Source organism: Chroicocephalus ridibundus, chromosome 2 (assembly GCF_963924245.1).
Source record: "Chroicocephalus ridibundus chromosome 2, bChrRid1.1, whole genome shotgun sequence".
NCBI classification, from domain to species: domain Eukaryota; kingdom Metazoa; phylum Chordata; class Aves; order Charadriiformes; family Laridae; genus Chroicocephalus; species Chroicocephalus ridibundus.
In genome coordinates, this window is record NC_086285.1 from 156,359,599 (window position 1) to 156,376,599 (window position 17,001).

The window sequence follows — 17,001 nt, forward strand, 5'->3', positions numbered from 1 at the left end:
TCTTTTAGTTTGAATCTTTGTGGCAGCTATAGAGGGAACAGGCAGAGTTCAGCAGACAAGTGCAGGCTTTTTGGTAAGGCGGGACTGTTTTTTTTAAAAATTAATTTAAATGAGGTGTCTGAAGTTGCATACTTCCAAGTTTTACTCCATTTAGAATCACGGAATCATTTAGGTTGGAAAAGACCCTTGGGATCATCGAGTCCAACCATCAACTCCACTCTACAAAGTTCTCCCTTACACCATATCCCCTAACACCACATCTAAACAACTCTTAAACACATACAGGGATGGTGACTCCACCACCTCCCTGGGCAGCCTATCCCAGTGTCTGACCACTCTTTCTGTGAAAAATTTTTTCCTAATGTCCAGCCTAAACCTACCCTGCTGCAGCTTGAAGCCATTCCCTCTTGTTCTATCAATAATTACCTGTGAGAAGAGACCAGCACCAACCTCTCTACAGTGTCCTTTCAAGTAGTTGTAGAGAGCGATGAGGTCTCCCCTCAGCCTCCTCTTCCTCAAACTAAACAGTCCCAGCTCCTTCAATCGCTCCTCATAAGATTTATTCTGCAGGCCCTTCACCAGCTTTGCTGCCCTCCTCTGCACTCGCTCCGGCACCTCGATGAACGACTGAGGGAGCTGGGGTTGTTTAGCCTGGAGAAGAGGAGGCTGAGGGGAGACCTTATCACCCTCTACAACTACCTGAAAGGAGGCTGTAGAGAGATGGGGGCTGACCTCTTCTCCCTGGTGACAAGCGATAGGACGAGGGGAAGCGGGTTCAAGTTACGTCAGGGGAGGTTTAGATTAGATATTAGGAGACATTTTTTCACTGAAAGGGTTATTAAACATTGGAATAGGCTGCCCAGGGAGGTGGTGGATTCACCATCTCTGGAGGTGTTTAAAAAAAGGGTAGATGGGGCACTTAGGGACATGGTTTAGAAGTGGCTCTTGTCAGGGTAGGCTAAAGGTTGGACTCGATGATCTTAAAGGTCCCTTCCAACCTCAGCAATTCTATGATGTCTCTCTCTTATTGGGGTGCCCAAAACTGGACACAATACTCAAGGTGTGGCCTCACCAGTGCTGAGGTACTCTATTTCTACTACCAAAAGCTATGGAAGGAATTTCAATACTTATTTTAGAAGGAATTTATTAACAATACAAAAGCTTCCATAGAACGTTAAACCCTTTCAAAGCATTTGATGATAAACACATCTAGATAAGCCCCCCCGCCATAACTGAGACAAAATAATCAGAGCAGCACATTCACATTTTTAACACCTTCCTTTAATGCACGCTCTCAGATGTCTAGAAAGCTAAGCATTCACTCTTACCGAATTTTGCTAAGGAATACAACGAAAAATTAATTTCCAAGTTACTTAAAGAGAAGTTGGAACTTAGTGTTCTGATTTGTAGAGCTTTCACCTATATGAAGAAACTGAAATTTTTATTAAATAATTTAAAGTTGAAATTACATTCCATCATTAACAGTGTGACCACAGTATTTTTTCAGTAAAAATATCTTTCACTTTCTAGTAAAAATATTTTCAGTAAAAATATTTTTTTGCCATTTACCTTTCAAGCACTGTATATTCTTGACTAGGTACACACCTAACCATCTGGAAGTCACTAGAATTATTGTCTGAAGTAAATTTATATATCTGTCTAATAAGCATGAGTGTGTGAGAAGGGTGAAAAAGTTGGGTCAAAGTCAGTCTCTTTACTCAGAAAACACTTCAGACAAATGCCTTCAGCATTGTTTTGTCTAAGCAGATTTTAAGAGATGTGGTTAGGGTGCCTAAGTAATAACAGTATGAGTTTGCTTATGAGTGCACAGTACTCCAATACTTAAAGTATTTATAAATTAACAAGAAATAGGATAAAAAAAGTAAGAAAAGTATTTACAGAAATACCTCTTTTGGGAGATCTGCGTGACACACATCAGATGTTGCAAGCAGCAAAACTGGAGCAAATGTTGGAATGTTCTGCAGTAGTGTTGTAAAAGTAGCTTTCAATGTAGCTCCAACAGCCTCCCACCACAAATGGATATGTGGGATATAAATTATACTTGGTGCTGTTCTTTGAGCTTCTCGCATCAACTGGTAAAATGAAAGCTTGGATAAGAAAACTAAACCATGTAGAATAGGCTAATAAATGACTATGTATCTGTCAAACTATCTCATGGAATAGTAGTACATGAAGCCAAAACATCAAAACAAAGCAACAAAAGAACAACTCCTTAACAGTACGATAAAATTTTCATTTTGACTCAAATATAGACATTGCTACGCAGACAGAAACAGACCTGAATCTCTGCCTGCTTCCAAAACTACTTAGGTGCAAGATAGCTTCTAAAGAGCCTCACAACTCAGCTGGTGTGGTGGTGTGCCTGAAAAAACAAGACCAACCCCTCTGGGTCTGGGTAAATCGCTGTACAACTGCCACTACACAATTTTCAGTTCAGAGAGGGCACATATCCAAGTCAGTCCGGAGCACAGTCTAACCAAAGAAAGACTTATGTGAAAAGATGAGAGCTGACACTGTAAAAGAAGCCTGCTTACAATTCATAATTTCAAGTACATTTTATAAGAGGTGACCAGTCTTCAGCCTGCCTGAACAGCTTAATCACTCACAGCTCTTCGTTACCAAAGAATCCATCAGACCAGATTATGTGCATTGAAGAGCACAAGCCACTGCCTACAGATGGTACCTCAGTCACAGAAGAGGACGTGCATCTACTGCATGAGGGCAGTGGCAACAGTCCTTTCACATGACAAATTTCTCCGTGCATCCTTTCAGATTACCAATATTCAGGGATGGGAAGCACATGTGGTATATCTGGGCAGTGACCAGACGTGGTAGTTATATGACCGCAGATGCAAGCATCACATAACAAACAAGGAATTGTTCCTCTTATGTGACAGGCGAGTCTCCAGTCATGTAATGTGTCTGTCCTTACTTGTACAGCTCTCAAGTGTGCTACTAAAGGTCAAAATATTTTAATACAGTCATGCCAAACAACAAAATGGATTTCCAGCCTAAAAGTATAAAAACAGCACTAAATCTGCTTGTATTTAATTTTTCTAGTTAAGAAAAACACACCAGTGTACAAATGTTAAGCGTTTCATGAATTTTAATGCTTTTACTGCATATACTGCAGCAGTAGAAGCTGCATATGTATATGTAAAAAAAAAAAAAAAGAAACACTTTCACCAAAACCTTAATTGCTTTACAAATTTAATAAAAAAGGAGGCCACAAAAAGCACATGACGTGCAGTCAGGCTGATGCAGAGCCATCTACTGGGAGCAGAGTCTTAAACAGCAATCAAAACAACTTTCTGGATCCCATCAAGACTGGCAGGATTTCTTGCTATAAAAAGGGCTTTATTAGCATCACCTCCCAGCTTCCCGAGCTGCTAGCAACATCCTCACTGTTTAATTTGGAATGGAAAATATGGCCATGTACAATATGCTTATTCGGTATCATTCAATCTAGAAGAAAAGTGGCTTTTCAGACAGAAGTAAACATAACAGCACATTCAAACCAGGCCACCTTCATTAACTAGTTTAAATACAGTGCATGAATTCTATGAGGTTAAAGAGAAAAAAAAGATACCTGTGCACATGTTTCTTCTGGTGACGTGATGCTAACAAACAAAACGGATAGGTCTAGTGTATAAACTGGAAACTTTTCCAGGGCATGTATTACCGCAGGTGCCAAATGAGAAGCTTGCCCATATCCTGGCTCTCCAACTAGTAAGAACCGTGGCCTGCAAGATGCTGGCTGGTAATAAGCATTTCTAGAACAATAAGAAGAAAACAAGTTTTAAAATGAAGTGATGAATAGGCACACATGCGTAAGTTTTTTTTCTATAGACTTTTTTTTTTTTTATTTTTTGTAATTACTTTCCATATTCCAGCAAATAATAAGCTGGTCTGTGACCAGGAAGACTATCAAAGCCCATTTTCTTGCAAACTTGTACCATACTTCCCCCAAGAAATCCTGCCAATCCCCAGCATGTCTGCTGTTCATTTGGCTGGGTTAAGTAACAGCTCTTAAATCACACAGCGGGACTGTCCAGCTAAATACACACACACCAACTGGTCAGTAACCTGATACGGGGGAGAATAACAACCCTCTCAGCACAGACACCACTCTGCATCTCCTCACTGCCCGGACACACCAGTTCTCAGTAGGTCTTGAGTTTAAGTAATTGTGAGATCTTTACATCTGTCAAGTTTAGCTGAAATTTGGCCAGTTACTGGAGATGGTGGGAAGGAAGGAAGGAGCAGAACTACATTTCTAGAAAAAAAATTAACGTGGGCACTGACACATATTAGCTGTTATCTGAAGAAGTACACAATCGGACTGGTTAAATTACAGCAGTACACAATACGTAGAAGATTTATGTTTATTTTATTCAGTCATTCAAATTGTTTCACTTTGAATTGGGTATTAACTTCCTAGTAATCTTGCTTTACTAACACGAAACACGTTTGTGAAGAGCATTTGTTTTTTCCAACAGAATACTGTTGTACCTTTACTGTCTGAAGTCAAAGCTCAGCAAGTCAGAAGATTTTCTGGACAGCACAGCAATAGAAACTGAGAAAAATAACTGACAACAGGGGCGACAACAATCTATTTTTCCAACTGCTGGCTTATATGACTTCCACATTAAAATGTCAAAAGGTTAACATAAACTTAGCAGGCTAAAGGTACAAAACGCAGATATGGTTTAAGTTTTTCCTCAGTGTTTTAATACACCGTTTCACAATTTTGTTTCTGCTACATAATTTGCTACTGATTTAACAATCTTGGAAGGTAGAAGGGCAAAAGATGGCTACACAAATCCATAGGGGCTTTTTTTTAGCTGGAAGGACAGACAGCACACTTCTTCGGTCTTGAGTCTTTCAAGAAATACCATGGATTAAATCAACATGTTCCAATAGTCTGTTTACCACTTTGACTTGGGAAAAGAGGGCTGGGCAGTTCAGTTTGATGGGTCATGGCAGCGTACTCCATTAGAACATTAGTACTCCAACCCCCATGGCAGGGGGGTTGGAACTCGATGATCTTTAAGGTCCCTTCCAACCTTAACAATTCTATAATTCTACTCAGCTGGATCTTCACGCTTACTTCTTGCAAATATTGATCACCCCCCACACACACTTTACTCCTTCATCTACCACCCCTCATACCAAAACTGTTTACAGACCCAGCCATCTTAAAAATGTTAACAGAAAGGGGACAAACATTTACCTGCTAAAATTAAGGAATTTTTCCTTTTGTCTACCGGGAATTTTATGCGTTGGCTTATCTTCAAAGATTGATGGTGATTCTTCATCACTATCAATAGCATAATTTCTTAAAACATGATTTAAACTGTCTGAAAGACAAGAGAGGTTTGTTAACTTTCTGGAATAGTCCGTATCTCGCTCTCGCATTAATACAGCTTCTAAATTCGTGCTGGAAACCCCTTATCTTGTATTTCCTCATTTGAGGGCACATGCTGAATGCTATTTTTTGAAGAGTTCATCCTACCACAGACCTCGGGAGATTGCACAAGTCTCTACAAAGCTGTCCTAAGTCGCATGATTTGCATAAGGTATAGCACTCTGTTGGAGAAAACTTGGAGGGTTTTTTTCCTTAGAATAAAGATGATTAGGAGCAACTTTTGTAGTTCCTAGACACCTGAAAAACCCAAACAAGGCCACTTCCTTCTGGAGCAGGTTCCCCCACAGGAAGTGATAGAATTAAGTGAATGTGATGGCCACACGGGAAGTGACAGAATTAAAGTGAATGTGATGGCCACAGACTTCCATTTGTCTAGGACCAGTGAGTCAGAATATACAGACCAACACATCTTCTAAATAAGGCTCTCAGAGATCACCGAAGGAGAAGATAATGGAAGGCGGACAACAGAGAGAGGATGCAATTACCAATCCCCTGGTCTCTCTACTTTTATTTTGTTGGTGGATTTCTGCCTCTATTTTACCAATGCAAATATATCTCCCAGCTCTGCTGAGACTAATACTGGTAGGATATTCTCAAGGGATTAGCGTAATAACTAGTCATGGATCTCCATCAATCAAGAGTGGAGTGAGTTTATCAATTTATTTGCTTTTGTCAACTGACAGACTAAACCTGATCAGGACTGATGGAGTTCGGAGCATGAGCTCGCGTATGCTATGCAAGCCAAGCCCCAAAGCACAAACTACTAAAACATTTTGATCGCACAATGCAAGTGTACAGTGTGATCCACAAACATTTAAATTCGGAGACTATGGTTCAAAATCATGACAGATAAAACAGTATTTAGCTTAAACTGCTTATCCTTGTGTATTGTGGTCCTGACATTCTTCAGGCAGGAAGTAGAAGCATTCCTGTAAAAATGCCCTTCCCTCCCAATTGAAACATTTATTTTGAAAGAGGTGCCTCACACATTAAGCCTTAGATCCATCTCTACAAATGATAACTATGTTAGCTACTCTCAGAAACAGGGTGCTCGCATAGAGAACACACAGTTCTCTACTGCATATTGTGAGTCATTCACAGTTCCCATCCACCATTTCAGTTTAGAATCCAGAATAAAAATGATGCATGATATTCCTGAAATAAAAGGCGTGTACATGCATATTATAACATTCTACTGTCACTATGGCTGAGAGGTTTGTGTATGTTGATTACACATATCAGAAATTTTTGCTTTGGCAGAATTTTAAAGAAGTGAATGTTATTGTTATACCTTGCTGCTGGTCCTTCTTTAGTGCAAGCTCTGCATGGGGAAATACTCTCTGCAAGGCTTCTAAAATTCTTGCCAGTGTGTTTTCAAGCAGGGGTTTTGAAATAGATGATAGCGCTCGCCCAGGTGAAGCCACAGCCCTCTGTGAAGCTGGAACAGTCTTCTGCATAGCCATGACAAAATCCTTTGCTGTTATTTTGATAGAAGTGATATCTAACTGCAGTTTCTCGCTACTTTTGTATATCTGAGGATAGCGGCGGCGCAAAGCACAGAGGGCAGCTTCAGCACATAAGGATTTAATATCAGCACCACAGTATCCTAATAAACAAAACAAGAATCAAACGTTACGTCAGTCAGGCAACACAGCAGTCAAGGCCAAGGTTTCCAAAGTACAACACTGGAAGACTTTGTATGCAGCCATAAATTAAATGGTTAATAGAGAATTTAAAGAGTTGTTGCACTGCAAAGAAGTTTTGTTACGTGGCTCACAGCCCGATATCCTGTGCTTATGAAGCAGCCTCCTGATCAAAACTTTGATCCTGATGAAGATGCCCCAAACCCATTCAATATTCTGAGAGACAAAAAGAAAATTAAAAGAAGCATCTGACTTTGTTTCCTCCCAAGGCGTGCCAGCTGCCTCACGGCCTTGCTCTGCAGCAGGGCAGAAGAGCTTGGATACTGCCTGGTACAGGCTCAGATTCCTTAGGACTCAGTCACAGGCAGTAACTCACTATGTTTTAAAACTTACCAACACATTTTTCAGCTAGCTCTTCAAGAAACATATCCAATGGCTTAGGGGTCCAGTCTCGCGTGTGAATCATGAAAATCTCTTTTCTAGCCTGGAAACAAAATGGTTGCATTTTAGTCCATCCTAAGTTTTCTCTTAAAAAAAACCACCCCAAAACAACACAAAACCCCCCAACCCCTCACATTAATACAAATACTTTTCTTATCTGCTAAACTTTCAAGTATTTTAAAGTTCAGTTAATATGGTCTCTGCTTCTTCAAGCAGGAAATTTAATAATTCTCGATTTGTTGCGTTAATCTCTTTCTAGGGGCCTCCTGTGGAATAAAAGGCATTTAGAGCTTCCATAAAAAGTAAGTTTCCTCTAATGATCCCATGGAAACAATTGTATTAAAAAACTCATCTGCAAACCTAGATTTTTTCATCGAAGAAAATTATCTCAAATTTAACAAAATTTCATCGTGACATTGTCACTAGTTCATCAAATTTGCTTCTCTGCTAGTTCATTCAAGGAAAACAGTCCTAGCACTATGTTTCAAATTGCTACAATTACTACAAAGAAGAACAATAATTGTAATTCAAACTACTGTCACTGATACAGAAAATGTCAAATGTTGCCCATCTTCATCTGTGATCTTAGCAACACTTTCATTTAAGTATTTCCTAGTACACAGAGATTATTATGGCAGATTTCTAGAATTCTTCCACAGTAGGGAATCATGTATTATATCTGTTTTGTGGCACCTCCTCTCCTCTTCCTGAAACAGGTGAAAACTGGAGACAAATGTTTGTGTTGAATACACCATCTAGTGCGCTTTTAGTAGCCTTCAATCCATAAGCGTTTTATGCTTTTTCCCAAAAGTGCTAATAAACCAAAAAGAAATATCAGTGATAGCCAAAGAAAACCCACGAAAACAGGGTTCCAGTTTTGCACAGTGTCTTCGTCCCCTCCTACCCCCAATATTTTTTGGTGCTATATACCTATTTTTTCATTGCTCAGCTACAGCCATTGAACTAGAAGCTTCCCAAGCCCTGCACTTGCACAGTGTACTTCACATCTCTGTCCAGCTCCCTGTTAAGAAGTACCAGTAAGAATGTCAGATCCCAGAATACTTCTAGGTATCTCCCAGGATACCCAGCCTGGGAACAATCCAACACAGGTTCGTCTCCTATCCATAAACCAAGAACCGAGAGCAAGAGCACTTCAGGGTGAAAGTGCCTGAGTGGATTAAATAAATAAGCAAACATGAACTGTGTTGGGAATAAAAAAAAAAATTTAATTCACTCCAGCATCAGCCTTGATAAAAGTTTTTGTTAGCAGAAAGGAATTCCCGTGTGCACACTATTTCTTTCATTTTCAAGATGAGATGGGAGTAACTAATAGCTAATTCATATGTTCATTCTTTCTTAAACATCTCAGTGACTAGCAGCATCCCATTTTCTTGGCTGGTCACCGTGAAACCAAAAGAAATTATAGAACCAACTACTTTTTGAAATCATCTTAATTATATATATTCAATACTAGATCTGCCCTCCACAGTACAACAGTCTCTCCAGGTACCCCTCTTTTGTCCGAGTTGTACAATACTGGTTTCGAGCTTAACTGCTCCATGATACTACATTGTTAGGTGGTTTTGTTACAAAGATGGACTTTGCCACATTAGCATTAAGTTGAGTTTAAATTCTGACCTCTTTATTTGGCAAGCTGAAGAGGAACTCTCGATCAAAGCGTCCGGGTCTTCGTAAAGCGGGATCTATGGAATCCAGTCTGTTGGTGGCTCCAATTACCACAATCTCTCCTCTGCTGTCTAAGCCATCCATAAGTGCCAGAAGTGTTGATACAATAGAGCTAACAGAAAAATATAGTTTTCATTCACTGGTTTAGTAAATTTTGTTACATTCTACATGACCTTCTCCAGTGATCACTCAAAAAAGGCAAGCTTTTAATTGATGAGACGCTGTTTAGTGAAAGACTCATTTTAAGACATAAAAAGTAGATAAGGTAACACAGGCCTTGTGGTGATATCAAGCTTAGGGAATTGTCTCCAATTATTGTCTAAAAATCATCTGAAATTTAGTAGCATTGAATTACTAGTTTTCAGGATAAATGAATGTGTCCCAAAGTTAAATAGCTTGCAGTCTTCTTTTCACAAAGATCAAGCAGCTTCTACGTAGATACAAAAAAAATGTACTACCTATGAATTTGGTCTTGTTTACTGGACCGCACAGGAGCGAGACCATCTATCTCATCAAAGAAAATAATTGAAGGTCGCATCTGGTAGGCCTAGAATGAAAACACAGGAATATTGAGGTAAGTAAACCAGCTCTATTTTAAAGAGAAAATGCATGACAACCGTTATTTTTGGAAAGTCACTGGAACTAGATTTTTCAGACTAGCATCAGGGATCTCCACTAATTGAGCTAATGGAGTAAGCGGCTCGAATAATAGAAGACAGCAACCTACGTCAACCCACTGAGACTGGGTGACAGAAAACAAATCACACCAGTAGTTTTTACAGCTATTTGGCAACCACCAAGAACAGAGCTGGGACTTAATTCAATTACAGGTTCTGGAAGCAATCTTCCGTTATGAATTTAAATGACCACGCTTTCTGCCTGCATCTGTTTCCCTCTGATCTAAAGCCCCCATCTCTTGCCTCCTGCAACCTTTTTTGTGGCTAGTTTTTGGGGTTTTTTTGAGGTAGGGCGGGGGGTGTTGCTTCACAAGGGTGTCTCGTTTGTTTTATTACTCTTTCCAATAGATCTCAAGATTTCAAGCCCGTAAAAAGCCCACTGAAAAAGGAAACACTGACAATGCCATTTCAGTGGAAGGAACAGACAAAACACAAAAAAGTGCGAGTTCACCTTAAAAATACTGACCACAGAAAATTACTGTTACGGCTCAGACAGAACACCCAGCACATTTCAACCTTACCTGATCAAATAATAAACGAAGCTGGCGTTCAGATTCCCCGACCCATTTACTCAGGCAGTCGGCACCTTTTCTCATAAAAAAGGCTACTCTCCTGTCACCTTGGCTACATTCATTAGCAAGTGCACGAGCAACCAGTGTCTTTCCAGTCCCTGGAGGACCATAGAATAGACAGCCTCTGCAATTCCAAAAAAAAAAAAAAAAAAAAATAAAAAATCACATAAGAAAAAAGTATCATTACAAGCCCCATCCCTAAAAGACAAAAGTCTTCTCTCCTAAGCAAAACACATCATGTATAAGGTAGCAGTAACAGCTGAAGTGTGAGAAAAGTCAAACAGATGGAACTTTTGTGTACTTACACAATTCAACAAGGCAGTAAACGAAATAATAAAGAGGATAACGCAGATGTACAAAACCTTGAGAAAATATCGTAGTGTCCCAGAAGGACGCTTCCAGAACTGCTGACAAACTAACAGGGGTGGTTACAGCCCACTGGAGCCCAACAAGAACAAACTTCAGCCCAGAATCTGAGACTGCGCTTACTTATGAATCACTAGTTCATTCTTCAATGATACCCTGCATATTGTTTTCAGAAAAGGAAAGATTTGATAGTAAAGCATTTCATTCTCCTTTAAAAAGCTTTAAGTTACTGGATTTGGTCTCCCAGACCACCCATTCATGATGATAAATGAGGAGGAAGTCTAAAGCTTGGATATTCCAGACAAATATCAACAAAGAGAGCCAATATGCTGATGTTTCAAAAAGAACTGCAACGAATAAAGAAGCAAAACACCAAGAATTTTTCTTCTCGTTATTTGTAATTGTCATAGTTTAACCCCAGCCGGCAACTAGGACCACACAGCCATTCACTCACTGCCCCCCCTCAACCCCTGTAGGGTAGGGAGAAGAGGGAGAAAAAGGAGGAAAAACAACCTTGTGGGCTGAGATAAAGACAGTTTAATAGAACAGTAACAGAAGAGAAAAATAATAATAATGGTAAAAGAATATACTAAATAAAGTGATGCACCACAAATTGCTTTCACCACCCGATGATCGATTGCCCAGCCCGTCCCGAGCAGCGATTGCGGATCCCTGCCCCACGGCCAACCCCCATTTATATACCGAGCATGACGTCCTGTCACGCTCCCTCTCAACTTCTATGGGAAGCCGAAAGAGTCCTTGACTTACGGCAAACATTACTTAGCAATAACTAAAACATTATGCGTTATCAACATTTGTCTCATACTAAATCCAAAACACAGCAGCTACTAGGCAAAGAACCCAAGTCTGTCTATCTCAACTGAAACCAGGACAGTAATACTTTTAAAGTTACTGAAAGCAAAGAATTTGAAGTCACATTTCAATATACCATGAGCAAGTTTTGCTGACCAAGTACGTATAAAGCTAACAATTAAATCTCTAATAATTTCATTTCATAACACAGAACTAATTTAGCTGTGTAAGAAGTGGACAGATTCTTATTTTAGCCGAAGCACATCAAACTCTGCACGATTCTAATCACAAGTCCTGGCAATTGTGAAATTGATACTTGAGCACTTGGGGAAAAAAAAAAAAAACGTCTGTGGGGGAAACAACTGGACTTTCAAGCAACAAATTTCGGTTCACTACAAGTAGATGATTCCTTTCTGCTTATAAACTAATCAAGTTGACTTGTACATAGAACTCAAAATACAAACATCCCAACCCCACCTTTTAAAGGCAAGATGCTTTTAAGATATATTCTCACCACATGGTAAATCTTTGAACCTACATATATTCTGGATTCTATCAATTTTTAAGAAACTGCTTTTCACTATTGCTAAAAAACCCCATCAACACAGCTGAAAACTTTGAAGCAAGGAAACGTATTGATACCTCAGTTGAACGTTCTCCTGAAAACAGGTGAATTAGAATTTATAGTTTTAAACAATGTCTATTACCTTGGAGGTTGAATTTTGAATCTCTCAAAGACTTCTGGGTAAAGCAATGGAAAAACAACCATCTCTTTTAAAGCTGAAATGTGGTCAGAAAGACCACCCACACCATCAAACCGTACCTAAAGGGAAATTCAACAGAACACATTTTAAATATTAAAGAAAGCTGCAGCCTTCATAAAGTTCCATCAGAAATTGTATGTCAGCATAAAGAAAAAGTTCTGGGCAATTTTCAAATTGCTTGAGAGGAAAGTGTAAACCAAGGTAGCTGTAGACAGCACATTATTGAAAGCTTCCATAAACACTGGAAACATCTCATGGACACAATGAACTAAAAATACTTAGAATCATAGAATCATAGGGTTGGAAGGGACCTCTGGAGATCATCTAGTCCAACCGCCTGCCAGAGCAGGGTCACCTAGAGCAGGTTGCACAGGAATGCATCCAGGTGGGTTTTGAATGTCTCCAGAGATGGAGACTCCACCACCTCTCTGGGCAGCCTGTTCCAGTGCTCTGCCACCCTCAAAGGAAAGAAGTTCCTCCTCATGTTTAGGTGGAACTTCCTATGCTCAAGTTTGTGCCCATTACCTCTTGTCCTGTCCCCGGGCACCACTGAAAAGAGCCTGGCCCCATCCTCCTGACACCCACCCTCTAAGTATTTATAAGTGTTGATAAGATCCCCCCTCAGAGGTCTTTTTTCCAGACTGAAGAGACCCAAATCCCTCAGCCTTTCTTCATAAGAGAGGTGTTCCAGTCCCCTAATCATCTTGGTAGCCCTTTGCTGCACCCTCTCCAGCAGTTCCCTGTCCTTCTTGACCCAGGGAGCCCAGAACTGGACACAGTACTCCAGGTGCGGCCTCACCAGGGCAGAGTAGAGGGGGAGGATGACCTCCCTCCACCTGCTGGCCACACTCTTCTTGATGCACCCCAGGATGCCGTTGGCCTTTTTGGCCACAAGGGCACATTGCTGGCTCATGGTCATCCTGTTGTCCTCCAGGACTCCCAGGTCTCTTTCAGCTGAGCTGCTCTCCAGCAGGTCAGCACCCAACCTGGACTGGTGCATGGGGTTGTTCCTCCCCAGGTGCAGCACCCTACACTTGCCCTTGTTGAATTTCATAAGGTTGCTCTCTGCCCAACTCTCCAGCCTGTCCAGGTCTCTCTGTATGGTGGCACAGCCTTCCGGTGTGTCAGCCACCCCCCCAGCTTTGTGTCATCAGCAGACTTGCTGAGGGTGCACTCTGTCCCCTCATCCAGGGGATACTTACTGAACAGTCTATTTGCATTGGATCAACATCAGCCAGACTTGCTCCAATTTTCATCCGATCCTTGTGAATTCCCTTTAACTCATCTTTCCGAAAGTTTAGTGGAAGACACCTGATTTGAATTAAGGAGAAAGAGAAAGGTGCTTTCTAACTTAAGATGCAGCTAGAAGATTTTTGCTTTTATAATGATGGCAAGTGAATGCAGAAGACCTTATAAATGAGTATAAACTTTCTAAACAGTTAAATATTTGTTCAAATTGTTTTACATTTAATGTCCGTAAGTAAATAAAGGAAGATGGTCAGAAAACAGAGCTAATTATTTTAACAACTCATAGTGCTTATCAATATCCGTGCCAGTCAGCACAGCATGTATAGGAATGCAAGCTTTGAACAAGTTATTCCATATGTGGAGACCGTGAACTGACCTTGATTTGTGTGATGGAAGAACCCCCCCCAAAACACACTGACATCTTTCAAAGGTTTTTTTGCTTCGACATTCAAAAAGTTACAGCCCAAAGGGACACTAATTTCAGTGTGGATTAACATTATAAAGGCTGCCCACCACAGCTGGTCCTTCCCAAGGACTTTGGGATGTGTGTGCCTGAAGACACACGTGGGCCGAAAACATATTTGTTAGAGTGTTATTAAAATCGTTTTTCTAGAGCATTTGTTAAGTAACAAAACCTCCATCATTTCCTCGATTTATAACATTCTCTGTTATGGAGGTTTTCTTTCTGAATAAACTACTGTAAAGCACAGGAGCAGTGGAATTTTACATTAAAAACAACATAAAAGTATTCCTCCCCCCATTTCTGCCTAGAAATCAAATTGCTTATTAAAAGGCAATTCTAAAAATCCAATTTTAGAGTCTAGTTACAGTCGTCAGTATCAAGAGATACGATTAAATATTGCCACAATTTAAAAACTGTACAAGATGAAGAGGGTAACGCTCCTCTGTTAGGCAGATTCAAACTCTTCCCAAGTAGCGTTCTCTCCCCCCTGTTCTCCAATTTCATTCACCTTGTCAAATCTCTGTTACGGCTGTGCTTCCTACGCCTCTCAAAATGCTCTTCGTCATCAGATGAGGACGATGAGGAAGAGGATGTGGAATCACTGTTGTGGACTGCATGTCTCCGTCTGCAAACATTTAAACAAACAAGTAAAAAAATTAGAGTACACGCTAAGTAATATCAGCATTTAAGTGAATTCTATGTCAGAATTTACTTTGAGATCTATTAAGTTTTCAAATCATTGTACTCCTTATGAATGTGATTTCAAGGTACATTACATGATTTACCTTGTGACAGCAAAATTTTATTTTTCTTAGGAAGGTAAAGTGTTTAACTGTTTTGCAAAGGAATTTCAAAAACAAATTCCTCATTTTGTCCAATCTCTCCCTTACACACACAAATTGAGTTTCACTTAGCATTACGTATCCACTCTGTTTAGCATAAACCTTTTTAACTTATTTAAAAATTAGACTTCAAAACCCCTTCCTTCCATAACTGTCTGCTTTCAAGGATGCTACACAAATTGCTCGTATCTAGCAAGAGATGGCATTCTCCAAGCCCTAACTGCTTACAGGATCTAAAACCCCTGTTGCAATTAAAATCTATAATTTCATGTAGCATTTTTCCTGTTTATAGTTTCATACAGATACATTAACTGATTCCAGAGAGAAACCAGAATCAGTATTCGAGTGATTAAAAAAAAAAATAAAATTAAAATTTCCATAAGGCTCTCCTCCCTCTAACTAAATTATCTTCAGTTTTAAGAAAATAATTGGTATCCTTCAAGATCAAATAGTCTAAGATTTTCACAGGGAGATTCTGGCTTCAGTTCCAGAACAAAAGAATTTCAGTTACACAATCTCAGCCACAACCTCCGTAATCACCTTATCAGTGACCACAAATAACTGCATTTAAAAAAAATCTAATGGCTAATTATATAAGTGCATTTTAAACTGCATTTAAAAAAAAAAAAATAATCTAATGGCTAAGTATAGTGTTCCCCCCCCCTCCAGTATTTGTTTTCTTTATACCCTTAGACTACGACAGCAGTAATCACACTATTAATCTGTAATTACCACCAATCCAAACCCCCTTGAAAGCATTATTCAGTAACGTGACTGACAGCACTATTGATAAACAAGAACTCTGACTAACCGTACACCAACCTGTTAGGTCTTTTGCAGCAAGAGCCTTGCGACTGAGCACTTCTAAATGGGTACCTCTGTCTAACAGGTGAGGGCTGGCCCGAAAAATATATCTTACGTTGTCTTGGTTCTGTTGAAAGCAAAGAATTTAGAATAATGTTACATACAAGTTTAAGAGAAAGCAGGATAGTGAAGGAGGCAGAAAATGTGATGTGTTTTGCCCAGCTGTAATTTCAGGGGAATTTTAAAGTGAAGGGGGGGGGGGGGGGGCGGGGCGGCAGGGTTTAAAATCAGTGCACAGTAGAAGCGGAAAAAACACACACCTGCTTTTTAAGAACTGAAAACCACAAGAGTAAGATTATCAAGTCTGTTTAACTACTGTTCTTTCAAGGATACATAGGTCATTTTTTTTTACTGAAAAACCACAATAAGTATGTCAAATGGCAAAGAAATACATGCACAGGATACATGCATTTAATAAAATTTACTTGCAGAATGAGGGTAAGAAATTTAAATACAAGTTGGGTGTGTGTATACATTTCATTTTTAAGAAGTATCTCACTTATATGCAAGAAATTAGCTCTTAAGAGAAACTCTGCATATAACCTACTTTCCAACGGAGCCTGATAGCGTTCAACAGTTTTCCTCTGTCGGAAGTCGTAACGCTTTCGAGTGTCTTCACCATCATCATCTTCTTTCTCTTCGCTTTCTTCTGATGAAACTACCGTACATTGACATAACATTAAAATGTTTAAGTACTGTTGCAAATTATATTAAATCCAAAATGCACTACACAGATGCCTATAGGTTTTACTATTACCTTCATGATAATGACACAATAGATCTGAAAACCTGCAAAACCTTAAGACCAATTTATGCAATTTATCCAGAAATGACAGAACACAAGAGGAGCATCCATATAGATTTTGTTCTGTCCTCGCTGAAATTGCTGGGTGACTTCTTGTTGGTCTTACTAACGACAATTCCGTCACCTTGCTTAGCTAAGATGCAGCTCCTATGAAAACCACTATTTCAGAAAGTCATTTCTTGTTATTTTGACAAAGCGTTGTAAGGAAATGTTTTGAATACTCTATAGTTGTCAGACTAAGCATGGTAATCTAGCTCGAAGTCCTAGCTCTGCCACAGATTACGTGAGCAATGACGAGCAAGTCACAGGTTTGAACTTCCCCAGTCAGAAAATAACGTCAAATGCATTCAGTTTATGCCACTAGCTTC

The 17,001-nt window shown here is 39.7% G+C and overlaps 1 protein-coding gene across 1 annotated transcript in view; it reads right to left on the bottom strand.

Moving 5' to 3' along the window:
• The window catches only part of ATAD2 (ATPase family AAA domain containing 2), a 40,358-nt gene that overhangs the window by 11,315 nt on the left and 12,042 nt on the right, over window positions 1-17,001 (bottom strand). Inside the window, exons 7-19 of the mRNA XM_063327490.1 lie at window positions 16,376-16,486; window positions 15,787-15,895; window positions 14,631-14,747; window positions 13,614-13,722; window positions 12,355-12,470; window positions 10,418-10,592; window positions 9,678-9,766; window positions 9,172-9,331; window positions 7,486-7,576; window positions 6,741-7,055; window positions 5,255-5,381; window positions 3,611-3,794; window positions 1,908-2,093 (exon numbers count right to left, since the gene is read on the bottom strand). Coding sequence (XP_063183560.1) covers window positions 1,908-2,093; window positions 3,611-3,794; window positions 5,255-5,381; window positions 6,741-7,055; window positions 7,486-7,576; window positions 9,172-9,331; window positions 9,678-9,766; window positions 10,418-10,592; window positions 12,355-12,470; window positions 13,614-13,722; window positions 14,631-14,747; window positions 15,787-15,895; window positions 16,376-16,486 — 1,889 coding nt within the window. The remainder of the gene's footprint in view (window positions 1-1,907; window positions 2,094-3,610; window positions 3,795-5,254; window positions 5,382-6,740; window positions 7,056-7,485; window positions 7,577-9,171; window positions 9,332-9,677; window positions 9,767-10,417; window positions 10,593-12,354; window positions 12,471-13,613; window positions 13,723-14,630; window positions 14,748-15,786; window positions 15,896-16,375; window positions 16,487-17,001) is intronic.